Source organism: Bos indicus, chromosome 19, assembly GCF_029378745.1.
Source record: "Bos indicus isolate NIAB-ARS_2022 breed Sahiwal x Tharparkar chromosome 19, NIAB-ARS_B.indTharparkar_mat_pri_1.0, whole genome shotgun sequence".
Lineage (NCBI taxonomy): Eukaryota > Metazoa > Chordata > Mammalia > Artiodactyla > Bovidae > Bos > Bos indicus.
In genome coordinates, this window is record NC_091778.1 from 64,331,850 (window position 1) to 64,349,137 (window position 17,288).

At 56.2% G+C, this 17,288-nt stretch overlaps 1 protein-coding gene across 1 annotated transcript; it reads left to right on the forward strand.

Annotated features, from left to right (window-relative positions):
• Positions 1-3,623: 3,623 nt before the first annotated feature.
• Positions 3,624-11,199, forward strand: CACNG1 (calcium voltage-gated channel auxiliary subunit gamma 1). Its single transcript, XM_070774244.1, has 4 exons — positions 3,624-4,003; positions 9,314-9,388; positions 10,190-10,327; positions 10,576-11,199. Exons 1-4 carry the CDS (start codon positions 3,772-3,774, stop codon positions 10,800-10,802), a joined length of 672 nt encoding a protein of 223 aa, XP_070630345.1. The 5' UTR covers positions 3,624-3,771; the 3' UTR covers positions 10,803-11,199.
• The last annotated feature ends 6,089 nt before the right edge of the window (positions 11,200-17,288 follow it).

Below are 17,288 nucleotides of genomic sequence, written 5' to 3' on the forward strand. Positions count from 1 at the left end.
AATCTGCCTGCAATGCAGGAGACCTGGGTTCAATCCCTGGGTCGGGAAGAAAGACCACAGACAGGGTAACTTGAATGACAGCATGTCTTCTCTCACAGTTCTGGGGGCTGGAAGCCTGGATCACTGTGCCAGCATGGCGTGTTCTGAGATGCGCTCTCCTCCTTGTCTTCTCGTGACGTCCTCCCGTGGCTGAGAGGAAGACAGAGGAAGCTCTCCAGTCTCTCCTGATAACTAAACCTACTCAGCTCCCAAGGCCCTGCTCTGAACGCCGTCACAGCAGGGGTAGGCCTCATCACCGGCATTTAAGGGGACCTAGTTCGGTCCAAAGCACCTCCTCGGGCTGAGCTGGTGAAGTGCATTATCTCAAACCCTAGAGGAGGGGCAGTCAGAGAGGTCAGCCTGCTGGACACCACACAGCTGCAGGCAGGGCTCTGACCTGGGCGCGGGCGGGGGCAGGGCTGGGTGGAGGACAGCAGCCCCGGCTCCATGAGCAGAGCAGACCGCCGGGCACGGCCCTCAGAGCAGAGACGGTCTGTCTGCAGGAGCATTTAGTAAACGGAGGAGAGAAAGTAGATCTGCCTGCTCCCCCCGGCAGCCAACCTCAAACCAGAGGATGCAAAGACCTCTCTCTCCAGGCTGCAGTTCCCTTAACCAGTCACGAGGGGCTCAGGACACGCTGGCCCAAGGTATGGGAGCTTGGCAGGCTGCATATTTTAAGTGGAAGGAATCTGAGGCACAGCCCGCCCAGAAAGGCCTCTCTGCCCCTCCCCTGAAGCAGGTCCCAAGACGCTCACGCTCGCGTGTGACGTGCGCACGCCCCACGATGCAGACCTCGCTTCCCCCACTTTCCTGCCCTTCACTTGGACCCTTCCGTCCCTCACACACAGCGACTCTAGAACGCTCAGGTGTAAACTGTGAAGAGCATTTCTCTCTGGATAAGGAAAGGGATATTACAGACACAAAGCAGAAAGTCACTTTCTTTCTCCATGTACATGTATGTGGTTGCATTTGTTATAACGAACATACTTTCATTTAGAGAAAAAAATTAAATTATTACAATAAACTATTAAAAAAAACTCAAATTTGTTTCTTTGGGTCTTCATTTTTTATGAAGGCTCCGGTGCCATATAAAACTTATATTAATCTCTATGCTTTTCTCTTGTCAACTTGCTGCTGTTAGAGGAGCCTCAGCTGAGAAATTAAAAGTCAAAGTGCGTCGCTCAGGCGTGTCCAACTCTGCGACCCCATGTTCTATACAGTCCATGGAATTCTCCAGGCCAGAATATTGCAGTGGGAAGCCTTTCCCTTCTCCAGGGGATCTTCCCAACCCAGGAATTGAGCCCAGGTCTCCTGCATTGCAGGTGGATTCTTTACCAGCTGAGCCACCAGGGAAGCCCAAGAATATCCCTTCTCCAGCTGATTTTCCCAACCCAGGAATCGAACTGGGTCTCCTGCATTGCAAGCGGATTCTTTACCAACTGAGCTATCAGGGAAGCCAGAGAACTTAAAAGGTAGAGGACAAATATAGGTTTCCTCCTCTAAAGCCACAGTGACCTTGAGAGCTCCTCCCAGCTCCAACTGTTGGTTAGGAGTTTGGGCCCTGAAACCTGGCTTCCCCATGTGCTGTATGACCGTAGATGAGTTACTTCATACCTCTGAGCCTGTGGTCCTTTATCTGCAATGGTACACAGAGGCTTAGCACAGTGCCTGGTAGACAGCAAGCGCTCACTGAGGCTCAGCTATTACTATGATCAGCATCATAATTAACTGTCTGAACTCCACGGTTAGACCCCCAAATGGTTCTCCTCACGCAGAGAGTCTTTTTGTAAGCCATATCAGCCTGAGGCCAGGATTTCAGAAGTCAAACCCCTACCCGGCTCAGGGGTCTTCTCCTGACCATGCATCGGCCCCTTGACTACACCCCAAAAGAGGCTACTGGTGACTTGAGAAAGGAGATGCAGACCCGGGAGGGTGTCGGGGTGCCAGCCTGGAGTACCAGCCTGCGGCCGGGGGGTGGAGTGGGTGGACAGGATGGGGGGAGTCGGGACCCTCGCTTGGTGGTCCCAAACCCCAAGTGTCCTCTGCTGAATCCATACACCCAGTAGCCACTTAATCAGATCAAATCAGATCAGATCAGTCGCTCAGTCATGTCCGACTCTTTGCGACCCCATGAATCGCAGCACGCCAGGTCTCCCTGTCCATCACCAACTCCCAGAGTTCACTGAGACTCACGTCCATCAAGTTGGTGATGCCATCCAGCCATCTCATTCTCTGTCGTCCCCTTCTCCTCCTGCCCCCAATCCCTCCCAGCATCAGAGTCTTTTCCAATGAGTCAACTCTTCGCATGAGGTGGCCAAAGTACTGGAGTTTCAGCTTTAGCATCATTCCTTCCAAAGAAATCCCAGGGCTGATCTCCTTCAGAATGGACTGGTTGGATCTCCTTGCAGTCCAAGGGACTCTCAAGAGTCTTCTCCAACACCACAGTTCAAAAGCACCAATTCTTCAGTGCTCAGTTTTCTTCACAGTCCAACTCTCACATCCATACATGACCACAGGAAAAACCATAGCCTTGACTAGATGAATCTTTGTTGGCAAAGTAATGTCTTTGCTTAATAGTCACCTGTAAATCAATCTACTTTTGTTCTTCTTCACTGAAGTATAGTTACTTTGTAAAGGACGATATAACCTGAAAATCCTTAATACCTGCCATTGAAGTGAAGTCGCTCAATCGTGTCTGACTCTTTGCGACCCCATGGACTGTAGCCTACCAGGCTCCTCCGTCCATAGGATTTTCCAGGCAATAGTACTGGAGTGGATTGCCATTTCCTTCTCCAGGGGATCTTCCAGGGCTCAAACCCGGGTCTCCCGCATTGTAGACAGATGCTTTACCGTCTGAGCCATCAGGGAAGTCGTTGATAGAAGGTAAACCTAAAACTAAAAGCCTGGCGTGCTACAGTCCATGAGGTTGCAAAGAGCTGGACGCGACCTGGCGACGAGCAACAAAGCTGACAGGACAGTGAGAACAGCGCTGCAACGAGGCTTTGATTTGCAAGTGTCAGAAATACGTGAAAGACTTACTAGCCCCCAAAGAGCTTTTCTTCTGGACCCAGTTGGCGGGAAGGAAAGAGAACTGACAAGGAGACAGTGCAGGAGCGACCTGGGGTGGCTTGTGGGGGTTCAGGTCTAGAGCATGCCCCCCTGGGCCGTGGGCGCCAGAGGCCCCGGGTGGGGCCCCCCAGGCCCCAGAACAGAGCCCCATTCACCTGGTCCCAGGCGAGGACAGAGGCCTGTGTCCCTGGGTCTGCGCCCTCCCCCAGCAGCTCACTCCTCTTTCAGCCCCAGCAGGAAGAGGCTGGCACGCGTAGTGCCAGGCCTGTGCCCCTCGCCCTCCCCGCTCAGGGCCCGGTCTGAGGGTAACCCGGACTTTGAGGGTGGCGAGTCTGCAGCCCGTCTGGGCCTTCTCTCCTGCCCCACCCTGGTGTGCTCCTGGCCCCCGGGAGGGGAGCCAGCCCTGAAACCCAAGGAGCAGCCGTCCTCAGTGAGGCTCCGGGGTGCGCATTAATAGAAGCTTCCTCAGGCCTCTGACACGCCTGGGCAGCTGCTGAGCCCGTCCAGTGGCCTCGCCCACGGCCAGCCCACCCTGGCTCAGCCCGCACACTAAACTTAGCTTCCACGCCCCGCTGGAGCCACTGCCGCCGCCCCAGCCCGGCTGCCCCCGGCCCGGAAGGACACGGCCGACGGACCCCAGGCGCCCACGGCCCCGGGATCACCATGTCCCAGACCAAAACCCTGAAGGTCCGAGTGGCCCTCCTCTGCATCCTGGTGGGCATCGTGCTGGCCCTGGTGGCCGTGGTGACGGACCACTGGGCTGTGCTGAGCCCGCACGTGGAGCACCACAACTCCACCTGCGAGGCGGCCCACTTCGGCCTCTGGCGGATCTGCACGAAGCGGATCTTCGTGGGCGACAAGGAGAGGAGCTGCGGCCCCATCACCCTGCCCGGGGGTAACGTACCGCCGCGCCCGCCCCTGTGGGACGACGGGGCTCCAGAGACCGGAGCGAGCCTGGGCGGGGGCGGTGGGCCGGCCGAGGCGGTGCTGGCGGGGCGGGGCCGGGCTGCGGAGTGCGGGTGCTCGGCTCCCGCTATTCCGTGCGCTGGGGCTCGCGGCTGGTCAGGGGGCAGGGGTCTGGATGGGCGGACAGACCGCGGCTCAGCAAAGAGCGCGCGGGTCTGCAGACAGCCTGGACGCCCGGCCCCCACCAAACGCAGGCCTCAGGTGGAAGGGCCGCCTCGGGGGAGTTCATTCCAGGCTGGCGTGCGGACACACTCCGCTAAAGGGTAACCCGAGCCCGTGCAAAAGGGGAATGCAGGACTCCTCCTCCTGAAGGCGGCAGGAGGAACCGGCGCGCGGCCCTCCTGGGTGCCGGCCCTGAGTGCCCACAGGTGGCTCGTCTGTGAGGCGGGACCGGCTTTGTGCAAGGACTGTGTCCCGCGCCTCCTCCTGAACGGGTCCCCTTCAGACTCAGAAAACGCTTCCTCTCGCTGTGATTTAAATGCCTGCCTCACTCTCCTAGTGGTGCGCGAACCACACTTGAAGGCCTCTTTGTGGAGAACACCTGGTGTGAGGGTGGCCGCCTCTCCGCAGGTGTGGAGCCTCCACGTTCTCAGTGGGCAGAGGCCTGCTGCGGAAGGGGCCTGGGGCCGCGTCAGAGTCTGGGCTCCGTGCGGGCCCTGCCCACCACCCCCAGAGGACTGGGCGCTGACAAGCCCATCGCAGACTCCACGCCTTCCTTTAACACACGGGCTCAGGCCCAGCAACCCAGAGTCCCCTCCAGCGCTCCTTCCAATGTCACCCCAAGGCGGCCAGCAACCAGGCTGAGTGCAGGGTCCCACCTGGTTTTCAGAATTAGTCTGTTATCAGACTGGGTATTCCTTGAACCCTGCTCTTCAAGGAAGGCACTGCTAAGTCCCCGAAGACCCTGCGGTCTCTGTTGGGGGTGAAGGAGCCCAAACCCCACCCCTCCGCCTCTCACCTTCCTCGCCCACCCCCACCCCCCTACCCCAGGAAAGCCCTGCCCTGCTCACTCCTACCGATCACCTGGAAGACACAGCGAGTCCCAAGCCTGAGGGCTCTCACAGGCACGGACATGTGCTCAAAGGGTATCATGTAGCCCACATGCCCACGCCTCGCGGCCACTGCCGAGCACACCCATAAACAGGTGCACCATCCCTCCAGCCCTCCTGGGCAGGGCAGATCCTCCAGGGACCGTGCGTGGGAACGCACTGTTACGGTCCACCTGTCCTTGGCCTTTTAAAGCCTGGTGAATTTACAGAGCAGATGAGCAGGGTGGTGAGGGGAGTCTATACAAGGAGAGACGACGTGGGACGTGACCAGACCGGCCAAAGGGGATGCACTGGCTCAGCCTGGCCGTGAGCCTGAGTCGAGTCAACCTCTAGGCCGCCTTCTCCTGGCCCAGAGTGAATGGCACCTTCCGAGCCTGTGAGCACTGGACGAGCTGTCCAGGTGCACTCCTGCCTTCTCCCCTATCCTTTCTCTGCGAGGGGACGTCGTTTCCCTTCTCTACCCATCCTGCCTGTGCTCTACTGGATCAGTGTTTCTTGGAGGAAGAGAGTTCATACGCCTTCTCTCATTAGTTAACAACAACATCTACAAATACAAGTGTAGCGCTGTCTGCCAAACGCATACATTACATGTTAGCTTCGGATGACATCAGAAAAACAACAGAGTAAGAACCTCCAAAAATTCTTTTCTCCATAAAAACAATGAGAACATTGGCTAACACGGTCAGGATACACTTTTTCAGAACTCTAGAAGTTAACCAGTCTTGCAGCAATAAGCAAGTGCTTATTCAAGAAAGAGGAGTGAATCCCAGTAGGAACAATGAGGTCTGTGGTGTCTTAAGCTGCTATTCCAGTTCTTTCCTCCCTGACTCTGTCACAGCCTCAAAAACCAACAGCCTGCCATCAGAGTGAAGCCAGCTGCCTGGAAGTCACCAGAAGGGACAGACTAGGGCTGGATCCCTTTCAAGGCCTCATTCCCAGAGTGCTGTCATTATCTGATCTGTCTGGTGGCTCCCTAGAAGTTCGTATTTGCAAGGCTGTCTTTATTTGACCTGACTCTGAGCTCATCCAGTGGAAACAGTCTTTTACCCAGGAGGCATTTGTCAAAAACAATTAGAGACAGTTGTTTAATATCGTAACTGCCTAAGGGAGCACATAACAGAGCAAACAATAGGTTAACCAGAAAACTGGAGAATAAGATAGGTGGCTTTGAAAAGCCCCAAAATATTCCTGGGAGTTTAGGAGGCCACGTGGGTCCACAGTGCAACAAGCGTGCACGGGAAAGATCTGAGAAGGCCATAAGCTCTCACCTCTGGCTTATGCAGAGCTGTGTGAAGAGAGAGAGAGAGAAGGAGGGAGACAGCACGAGGGAGGGAGAAAGAGACAAAGAAGGGAAGGGAGAGAACGAGCCCGGGGCAGGGGAGTGGGGGAAGAGAAAGGGAGAAAAAGGCTAAGGCAGCACGCAGGCCACTTGGCTGAGTGCTTGGCTGTCTACTGGCACAGAGCTCCTCAGCAAAGACTGGGAGAGGCATGGCTTTCAAGCATTCTAGGAAATGTCTGCGAGCTGACCACCAAACTACCTGAGCAGAGATTTCAGTGGCCATACATGAACACAGACTTCACATATTTCATTCAGAAATGAAATTTAACAAGCAGCCACAGAAACAAACCCTGAGGAAGAGTGGACATCTAATTTCCACAGTTACATTGTTTAAAAACGTCAAGTTTTAAATTTTAAATTTTAAAAGATTACAAGACACGAAGGGGCTGCCGTCTCTGATGGGCATTCACAGGGCCCTGTAGCGGCGCTTCTCCTGGTTCAGCACAGGGGACACCAATCCTCCTCAAGCACTGAGTCAGGAGAGGGGACGGGCGGGAGGGCCCATCCGCGCGCCCGAAGACCTGCCACGGAGGGAGGGGACTGGGAGCCCCCAGCCACCCTGTGAGAGCACTTAGTAAGGGGGGTGCCTGTACTTGTCCCCGCACAATCTGCAGAGGGGCTTCCCCAGAGGCTGGTGCTGGTCTGGGGGTGCCGACACCCCAACCACCACCTGAGCAAGAGGACCTTTGGCAACATGGACGTGCCTGCCTTGGCCGGGTCCTCGATGGGCCTTATGTCCAGGCCACTCGTGCTGAAGGCTTCTAACTCAGGGTCTGCAAATTGTCAGGGAGGCAGCCAATCGTGAAACACACTTGAATTCAGTCAATTCCCTTCAGAGGGTTTTCAAAAGCAACCAAAGTTGGCCCTTAAAGAATGAGACAGAAATTATTCCTCTGTCCAGAGGGAGACTCTGGGGGACCCATCACCTCACAGGAGCCATTAGAGCAGGTCTGCTGCAGCTGATAACCTAACACATACATGAGAGCTCCGTTATGCTGGAAAATAGCACCAGAAGTGCCTGACATCACCAGCGGCAGCCACACACCCCAGGTAACTCAGCTCAAAAGGAGAGTGATTTAAATATAGAAGCTCAAAGAAAAGGCTGTTTACTTCATGGAACATTTGCTGCTTCTAAACCAGGCTCCATCTCCCGGGGCCATTCTCTTCCTCCACTGCGGAGCAGCAGTAACCTTGACATTAGGGGGTCGGGGGCCAGAGATTTCAGTGGGAGATGATCATCTCAGGCAGACGGAAGCCTGGACTCCAGTGAAAGTTACGACTGGCAGCAGGCTTTTTTCCAAAAGAAACGAGGCACCAAACACCTGGTGAACATTAAGCTGTGGCCTGAAGATAAAAACCAAATGCAGGCGCAAAGCAGACGCGTCTGAACCCGGAGCACAGAGCTTCCCACTGGGGCTCCAGGAGACACAGGAGAAACGATCCCGTGCAGTGCCTCACACAAATAAAAAGCAACATGGTTTAGTTTTTTAAGAAACAAAATAGTATAAAATAACCCATTCATCTACTTCCTAAATCAGCAGTAAAGAACATTAAACTATGCAATAAGCAATAGTCCTTTAATTTTACAGTATATCTAGTTGTAAGAGAGATTTAAAGAGAAAAATGGAGGACAAATTATATTGAAAATCAGTGTGAATTTCTTTGTTCTGTGTTCTTCCTCCACTGCTGCTGCTGCTCAGTCAAGTCAGTCGTGTCCGACTCTGTGCGACCCCATAGACAGCAGCCCACTAGGCTCTGCCATCTCTGGGATGCTCCAGGCAAGAATACTGGAGTGGGTTGCCATTTCCTTCTCCAATGCATGAAAGTGAAAAGTGAAAGTGAAGTTGCTCAGTTGTGCCTGACTCTTAGCAACCCCATGGACTGCAGCCCACCAGGCTCCTCCGTCCATGGGATTTTCCAGGCAAGAGTACTGGAGTGGGTTGCCATTGCCTTCTCCGGAGTTCCTCCTCTGCCCCCTACCAAATCCAGATTTGGGGCCCTGTGGCCAACACACGTTTTCCATGGCTTTCCCGGAGCTAATCAAGTGGGCCGAGCAGCTCACCTAGGAGGTCTCAGCTGCGCTGCCTCTATGCTCACAGGCGTGGAGGGCCTAATTCGTGAGATGACGGTCACACGTGGCCCTTCATCTCACGTGGCCCTTCATCCAAGTCCACACAATGGCCCATTCAGCAAAGCCCTTTGGGCGACATTTTAAGGGGGTTGGAGCCAGGTTTCTAAACCTGGCTGAACATCAGAATCTCCTGGAAAGTTCTTCAAAAAGACTTTGCCTGGATGCTGATTGGAAACCAGCCCTGGGTTATATGTGATCCTGGGTCTGGCAACCCCAGCGGCTCTGGCATCTGAGGGCTGGTAGTTTTGTGCACTGCAGGGTGTTCGGCATATCCCAGGCCACCACCCACCAGGTGCCAGTAGCCGTCTGCCCAGCTGGGACACAGAAATGTCTCCAGACACTGCCAAGGGTCCCCTGGGGACAGAATCAGCCCCAGCTGAGGACCACTGTCTGGCCCTGATTGACCATGTGTCTCACAGTCCCGAACAGACTTGAACTCTAGGCTTCAGTTACCCCATCTGCCAAAAGGGCTCAGTACCCAGTGCTCTGCACCTGGACTGAGTCAGCCTCAGCTCCCTGAAGATCCTCAGGCTCTTATGCAGCCTCTTTCCCACCAAACTTTTGGTCTAAGGGTGGAAGAAAGAGGCTTGTTTCAGCCCAGAGTCAGGGTTTAGAGAGCAGACAGCAAGCCAGAAGCCCCAGTGGGACTGGCCCACCCCCTCCTTGCCAGCTCCCGCCCCAGCTGCAGCCCTTTCTCTCAACTGTCTCCCTCCTTTGCAGAGAAAAACTGTTCCTACTTCAGGCATTTTAACCCAGGCGAGAGCTCGGAGATCTTCGAAGTCACTACTCAGAAAGGTGAGCCTGGGTGGAGGGTAGGGAAGGGGAGGAAAAGTAGATTCTACCACTCCCTGCTGAGCTGGAAAATCCCTGGCATGAAAGCCCCAGCCTCCTGCTTGATGACAAGCAGCCCCTCCTGAAGTTTGTCAGAGGCAGCCGGGCCAACCTCTGTGCCCAGAAACGACAGCTCCCACCTCCAGGTGTCTCAGGTCTCTGCATCAGGGCTCCCAGGCACACACACGCGTGCCCAGGTACACACATGCACGCCCAGACACACATGCACACATGCACACACACGCACACACACTGACACACACATGCACACACAGACACACATGCACACACACGCACACCCAGGCTCACCCTGGCATACGCATACAGATCCTCTCCGGCACCGAGCTCTGTAATAAGCCGCACTCTGTCATCCTTCCAGAGGCTGCTTGTCAGTCCCAGGACAGGCCACCCTGAGCCTGGGTGTCACCTTCAGCCCTGACTCTGGGAGGGAGGTTTCTGCTACAGGCAGGTCTTAAGCCACAAATCTCCCACCACCTTCTGAGGCCTGTGCCCCTGGAAGGAGGACCTTCATTTTGGTGCCTGGACGACCTGGAGAAGGAATTAGGTCGTGTGGACATCCTGGCCCCATCCCTGACTCATGTGCCACTCGGAAGGAATGGTTTCATCTCTGGCCCTCAGTGTTCTCACCTGGGAAACGGGGACGACAGAAGGCGGAGCATCGCTAATCTGGGGGGCAGGCACAGCAGGTGAGGGGACGCCGAGCCCCTCCTGAGGCCCCGGCGTCCCCACACTCTTGTGCCACAGAGTACAGCATCTCAGCCGCCGCCATCGCCATCTTCAGCCTGGGCTTCATCATCGTGGGCACCCTCTGCGCACTCCTGTCCTTCCGGAAGAAGCGGGACTACCTGCTGAGGCCGGCCTCCATGTTCTACATCTTCGCGGGTAGGATGGGCCTCCTGTGGGTGCGGGGCCGAGGGATGCTCCTGCCCCTCTCCCTAGCCCGCCGGGGTGGGGGCTGGGTTTGGACAAGGCCCGGCTCCAGGCCCCTGCTCCCCATGCCCCCGTGACCCCGCCCCACCCCCCAATACCCCACCTGACTCCCGCACTCACCTTCCCCCCTGGTCCCCCCGCACCCCCCGCCCTGGGTCTGCCCCTCAAGGCCCGCAGCCTGAGCCCGGCTGTGCCCTCAGGCCTCTGCCTCTCGGTGTCGGCGGAGGTCATGCGGCAGTCGGTGCAGCGCATGGTCGACAGCGAGCACACGGCCTGGATCGCGCACTCGCTCGCCTGGTCCTTCATCTGCGCCTGCGTCGCGGCAGCTCTACTCCTGGTCGGCGGCCTCGCGCTGCTGCTCCTCGCGCTGCCGCGGATGCCCCGCGACCCCTGGGAGTCCTGCATGGACGCCGAGCCCGAGCACTAGTCCTGGGCCCGGGCGCGGGGCCTGCCTCGGGAGGCTGAGCCTTGGACGGGCCGGAGGTGGCGGCGTGACTTCTCCGCGTCCCCACTGCGCGCACACGGCGCGGCGCTTCTCCGGGGCCGGCCAGTGGACACGCGGCGCGGCCCGCTCGGCCAGTGGACTCGGCCCGGCCGGCCGGGAGGGGCGGGGCAGCCGGTGCTGGGGTCCCCGGGGGTCCTCGACCGGCCTCCCGGATGTTCCTCCGCGGCTTGCCCGCCACCGCAGGTGCTCAGCTGTGCGAGCCGCCAGCGCCTCTCTGCTTCCTGGTCATCCGACATCCCCTCCTTGGCTTCAGGCAGACCCGACAAGCACTTTTTAACTGGTCTGACGGCGATTTGAAATAAAAACTCTTTGAAACATGCCTTTCCTTGGCCTTGAATAGAGATCGCTTGGGTTTCTGACCACACAGCCCAAGGGCCCCCTTGACCCAGAGGAGAGATGAAGGCATAGGCCCTGGGGATGGTGAGGACTTCTGTGGGGACACAGGGACAGAGGGTCTGTTTACTGGCGAGACTTAGAGGCTCTGAAATCCAGTTTCTAACTCTGGGCCCTGGGTTGTCTTCAGGAGAAACCAGAGGCCATCTGAATTGGCAAGAGCGTGAAAAACAAGGAGCATTATTTCCAGAGCTGCCAGTGCCAGAGGCATCCCAGTTCTGACACAGGGCTCCAGCTGCCCGGCCACGAGGGTCTGGTTTCAGACGCTGGATTTTTGTGGCAGAGAACATTAGGTAGCCGGGCTTAGCAGCTAGACACGAAGGGCCACCTGGAGTGTCACAATTTACACTCTTCTGCCTTTGAATCCCCTGCATTCAGCCAGCCCTTGGGGATGGAAAGCCAGACTAGTGAGCAGAAAAGATCCCGTGCCCCTTACCTTGATCTGTTCCAGAGGCCGTGGCCAGCCCCTTTTGCAGGGACGGGTCAGCAAACTACCAGCTGAGGGTCAATCTGGGGCCTGTCTCTTGCTAAGAATGGTTTTATAGTTTTAAATGGTTAAGAAACATCAAAGAGGAAAAAGATTTCATGATGTGAAAATTTCACGAAATTCAGATTTCAGTGTCCATAAATAAAGTTTTATCAGAACTGCCAGAGATAAACAAAGCCACAGGTATAGTGGTCAGAACAGATTTTAATCAGTAACACACTATTGCAGCAGGAACAGAACTCAACTGTATGCCCAGAGGTGATCAGGAGTTTTCTAGGGTGGGCAATGGCCCCCCACTCCAGTACTCTTGCCTAGAAAACCCCGTGGATGGAGGAGCCTGGTGGGCTGCAGGCCATGGGGTCCGCACGAGTCAGTCGCGACTGAGCAACTTCACTTTCACTTTTCACTTTCACGCAATGGAGAAGGAAATGGCAACCCACTCCAGTGTTCTTGCCTGGAGAATCCCAGGGACCGCAGAGCCTGGTGGGCTGCTGTCTATGGGGTCGCACAGAGTCGGACACGACTGAAGCGACTTGGCAGCAGCAGCAGCAGGCTCTGTAGAGTTAGAGAAGCAAAGGGCTGTCCAGGGGTGGAAGGGGGTGGGCCTGGGAACCCATCTGGGGGTTGTCTAACAGGAGGTGATCCAGTTAGGTGCCTGGGAACCCATCTGGGGATTGTCTAACAGGAGGTGATCCAGTTAGATGCCGACCCTCACACAGAGGCTGGGAGACCAGGGCCTGTGGCAGGTTTTGGCTGGACAAACAGCAGAGTCTTCAGGCAGCCTCGGATTTCCTCAGGCAGACAGTTTGGGGGGGTGGGGGGCTGGGGTCATCCTAAGGATGTGGCCTTGAGCAGTTAGAAACTGTGTTTGCATCTTTCCAGGCCAACAGTGAGTGCAGAGAGGGCTGGGGGCGCCGGGCTGGAGTCTGGTCCCTTCGACTCTAGTTCCCACGGGACCGGTGTGACCCGAACGGTCGTCAAACCCTGAGGTTCCATAACGTGTTCACTTTCTTAACTTTTAAAATTCATCAGATCCCACGAGGTAAGGGGGGTGGCAGAGCCAGGACTGGCAACTCAGTCAGATAAATAACATTTAAGTGTGAGATCTTTTTTAAAATGTGGTAAAATATACACAGCATGAAATTTACCACCTTAATTATTTCTACGTGTCCAGCTCCACCATGTTACCCACTGTCCATGGCTCTTTACATCTTGCCAAACAGAAGCTCTGCCCCCTTAAAACGACTCCCCGCCCACGACTCCTCCAACCATACACTTTCTGTCTCTGTGAACTTGACTGTTCAGGTGCCTCATACGAGTGAGAGGAAACAGTATTTGCTCCTCTATGTCTGCCTCACGTCACTAATTAGTGCTAGTTCGTCTTCTTGGGGCTTTGCTCCTGACGAGTTTCTGGCCTGAATGTGAAGGACTAGCCACCTGGAGGTGCTTGCTGATTTGGCTTTAAGCCTGCCTCTGTCTTCGCCCACAGAGCAGTCCTGGTAGAACCAGAGAGAAACAGAGGTGGGGGGAAGGAGGTGTTTGCAGCCACAGTCTGAGGTCCTCAGCTCTGAGCTTCAGAAGCTCAGAACAACACCCAAGTCACTGATGTAAACAGCTCGCCCCGCCCCATCCCACCCCCGTCCCGCCCCCACCACGCCCAGCCACGCCCTACCATGCCCCCCACGCCCCGCCACGCCCCCCCGCCCGCGCCCCTGCCACGCCACGCCCGCCCCCACACCACGCCACGCCACGTCACGCCCCCGCCACGCCCTACCACGCCCCCCACGGCGCCCGCCCCCACATGCCCGCCCCCACGCCACGCCCCCTCTGGCCACGCCCTCGCCCCGCCCCACCTCGAGACAGTCGGAAGCCCATCCAGGCTGCATGTTCAGTAAAGGGGAGACCCGGCATGTGCCTCACGGCCCTAACGACGTCCGGATAAACAGGGATACAGTCCGGATACGTCCCAGAGGCAGGGAGGTGGCAACGTACGACCCGCTCCACCTAATGGGAAGGAAAATGAGAAAAGGAGCCGACACCAAGGCTGCCCCCACCTCAGCGAGAGGCGGCCCCAGTCACTGAGACCAGGAGGTCCTACCTGCCGGCTCCAGAAATCCAGGTGTGAGCCCTTAGCAGAGACACCGATTCCCGGAACACAGAGCCACGCCCTGTGGGTGTCGTAGAAGTGAAGTGACCTCTGCAGAGGACCGGGCCGCCTGGCTGGAAGAAGCGTCGTTTTCCTCCCACCTTCTCCAAGGAGTTGGACGGTGTCTCAAGCCCGAAGCAGCGGTCTGCGGGGTGCTGACAGGCTCACTCCGGCCCGTGGCCCCAGGACGGCACGAGCTCGGGGGGACACACTTCGGTCTGGTCCTTTTTTCGTCCTGGGCCCACTTCCAGCCCCAGGTGGAAAGCCTTAAAATGACATTTCCATTGCTTTTCTTACAGATGGCCAGGGAAGGTTTGAGAGAGGAAGCGGTGTGTGATGAAGGTAAACGAACTAGCTGCAGAGGAGAGGAGGTGCTGTGCTCCCTCACCCGTCTCTGCTTCCCGCCTCACAGCTCCCTCTTGAAAGGACCTCTGCTCACACTGCGTCCATCTGGACCATCCACGCTAAGCCCTCCCCACCCCCAACCCACCAAGGCCCTTGGCTCAGTCATGTGTGCAGCGTCCCTTTTCCATACAAAGTATGGTTCCCCCGGTCAGGGTGTGGACATCTTGGGGACCATTGTCCTGTCTCATCCCCTGACTGCAGCATGTGTGCTGAGCCAGGACAGGACCTGCTTGTGGACAAAACCAGGGATGGGTTATGGACCTGCCCCTCAGGGCCTAGAGTCCAATATAGTCAGTGACTTTAAAGTAAAGCCAAGTGCTATGTGATTGAGGTTCCTTGGCCGCAGGTCGCCTGCCCCCTTTCAGAAGCTGCTGGAGTCCTCCTTCCTCCCTAGGGCCCAGCGTGGACATGCCTCTAACCCCTCTGTGCAAAATCCATGCTTTCTCCTTGTGTGGCCTTGACACTGGGCTCATTCCCAGTTCCTACCCCATTCTGCGTGGTTCCCCGCACCTGCCTTGGTTGGTGATATTTTCCTGAGTCACCCTGGCAGCTAGAACCTTCCCCACCCAGTCAAACGCTCCTCACAGTGCCCCTGGGGTGCACCGGCACATCAGACAGGTGTGTGAGCTCGAAGAGAGCAGGGAGGAGAGCGTAGGGGTGCTCCAGAGAAGCAGCAGGACGCGCAGGGAGAGGACCACTGGAGCTCACTGGGGACCTGGGCCATGCCCACAGGGCCCACAGCCCTGTGGCTCGCCCTGGGCTGGGCCTGGGCCCCTGCATCCGCCACAGCGGAGCTCGCGGCTGCGGGCCTGGATGAGATGGGTTTTCTCAGCTGGAACACGTCAGCCGGCAGCCTTTAAGAACAGACAGGTTTCTGCTGAACACCTGAAACTGACACAGCTTCAATTAAAAGAAAAAAAGGAATAGATAGATTTCTACAAGGCCTTTGCTGGATGATTCAAAACTACCTTTAATGACACTAGAGCACAATTTTTTTTCAAAATGCTGTCTCTTCCACTCTTGAGCACAACCAGCAGGAACGATGCAGGTTTTAGAAGGTCTGTAGCAGGGTCCCCAACCTCCGGGACCTAGTGCCTGATGATCTGAGACGGAGTTGATATAATAATAATAAAGTGCACAATAAATGTGATGCACTTGAATCATTCAGAAGCCACCCCCCTCCATCCAGTCCTTGGAGGCCAAAAAGGTCCGTGGTGCCCCAAAGGTTGGGAGCTGCTGCCTGCAGGGTTGCAGGGAGGAGAGCTGATCTGTCGGGTAAAGCCTGATCGCTTACACACCTGCCAGCAGTTCCCTGTTACTTTGGTTCCAGGTCACACCGCTCGCTCTATGCCCAATTGCCAAGTTAAAAGAGGACTAACGCCTTAAAACTTTGAAGGGGAGACTCAGCCAAGAGTGCCCACTCCTGCTCAGTTTGTAGAAACACGTGCCTGTCTGGATTCCACGCCGACAGAGGACCTAACAGCAGGTGCGTTTGAAGAGCAGGCCCAGGGACAAGCCACCTACCCCCGGACTTCAGGCCCTTCCCCTGTGGCCCTGCTCATGTCTAGAGGGCTTGTCAGAGATGCCTCAGATTACATTTCTGTCCAACTAGTGGGCAAAACAGCAAACCCATTCTCCTCTGGTTTGTTTGCAGAGGAGCCCATAGGGCAAGCCACGTGACCAGCCAGCCAAGCCCACCTTCCAGAGCCTTGGCTGGTTCACCCCATCATCACACTAGTGTCCTCTCTTCCCAGGAATTAGCCCCACGGTCTCCCAAAACAATGGTTTAAATCAATTTGCAGAGCATCTGCTTTAATGAGCTAAGAGTGGGCTAACACCACAGACTCAGCAAGCTGTAGCTCCCATTCTATTTAGTCACCTCCCTCTGTGGATTTAAAATCCACCAGAGCTTCAGACCAAGGGGAATGTCATCACTTTCCCAAAAGTCTGTGTGGTAGGTTTAAGCCTACATACCGGGAGATGCTAAGGTAGGCAGCATCCATCAAAGTTGACGTAACCATGGTGAAGCTGTCACATCAGGGGTTCCAACAGTGACACCTGGGAAGACACAGAACACTGGTGACTGTTAAAGCCGTGTCATTGCTGGGGGGCGGAGCGGAGCGGACGGGGATGTGGCTGCGCCCGGGCCATGGCTGCCAACAGCAGCCGGCGTCTGGCCGCACCGCACTGGCAAAGGGCATCCGTGGGGAGGGGAGAGGGTCCTTACGCTCGTCTCTGAACCCACCCCTCTGAGCTGCTTCCGCCGGCATTTCAGGATGTGCTCTGTAGAAGGTGCAGAGCCTACGCTGTAGGTCTGGGGCCTCGGGACCCATCTGTCACCAGAAGCTCACCAGCTCCCAACTCGAACACAAAGATTGTGGTAACGCAAGTATAAGGCCCTTAGAGGAGAAGGGAGCTAATTCCAAGTGCGGAGCGTGGGAGGTGAATTTACAGAATCCTGAGTACCAAGTAGCATTCCCCAGAGCAAGCCTGGGTGTCTTTGTGCTGAAGGGTGTGCTCCTTGCTGAGAAGCAAGGAAGGACGAGGGTTCATCTAGGGAAGGAAGGGGAAGCAGACTTAGGGGTCTGTGTGCAGTACTCTAGAGTCCAACTAAGAAGTTGAAGGTGCGACAGGAAACCATGGAGGGCTTCCCGGTAAGAGTGGCACCATCAGATCCACTTCAGAAAGGTAGGTCAACTGCAGTCTGCAGGTAGGGTGAACTGGAACTGAGGCCATGTGATCAAGAGGTCTCCATCCTCGTGGGAAGTGGTTTGTTAGCACAACACCGCTGTGTGCATCAGGCACACAGCCCATAACAGACCCTGCCTCAGCTCCAAGGCACAGGAGCGTCGGCGCGTTCCAGTTTAACCAAGCTCCATTTCAGCGCTGCCCCCAAAGCCGACTCTCCATTCTTCAGCTCAACCCACGCTCCATACAGAATGATCCCGCCTTGCAGTTTTGATGAAATCACATTCTA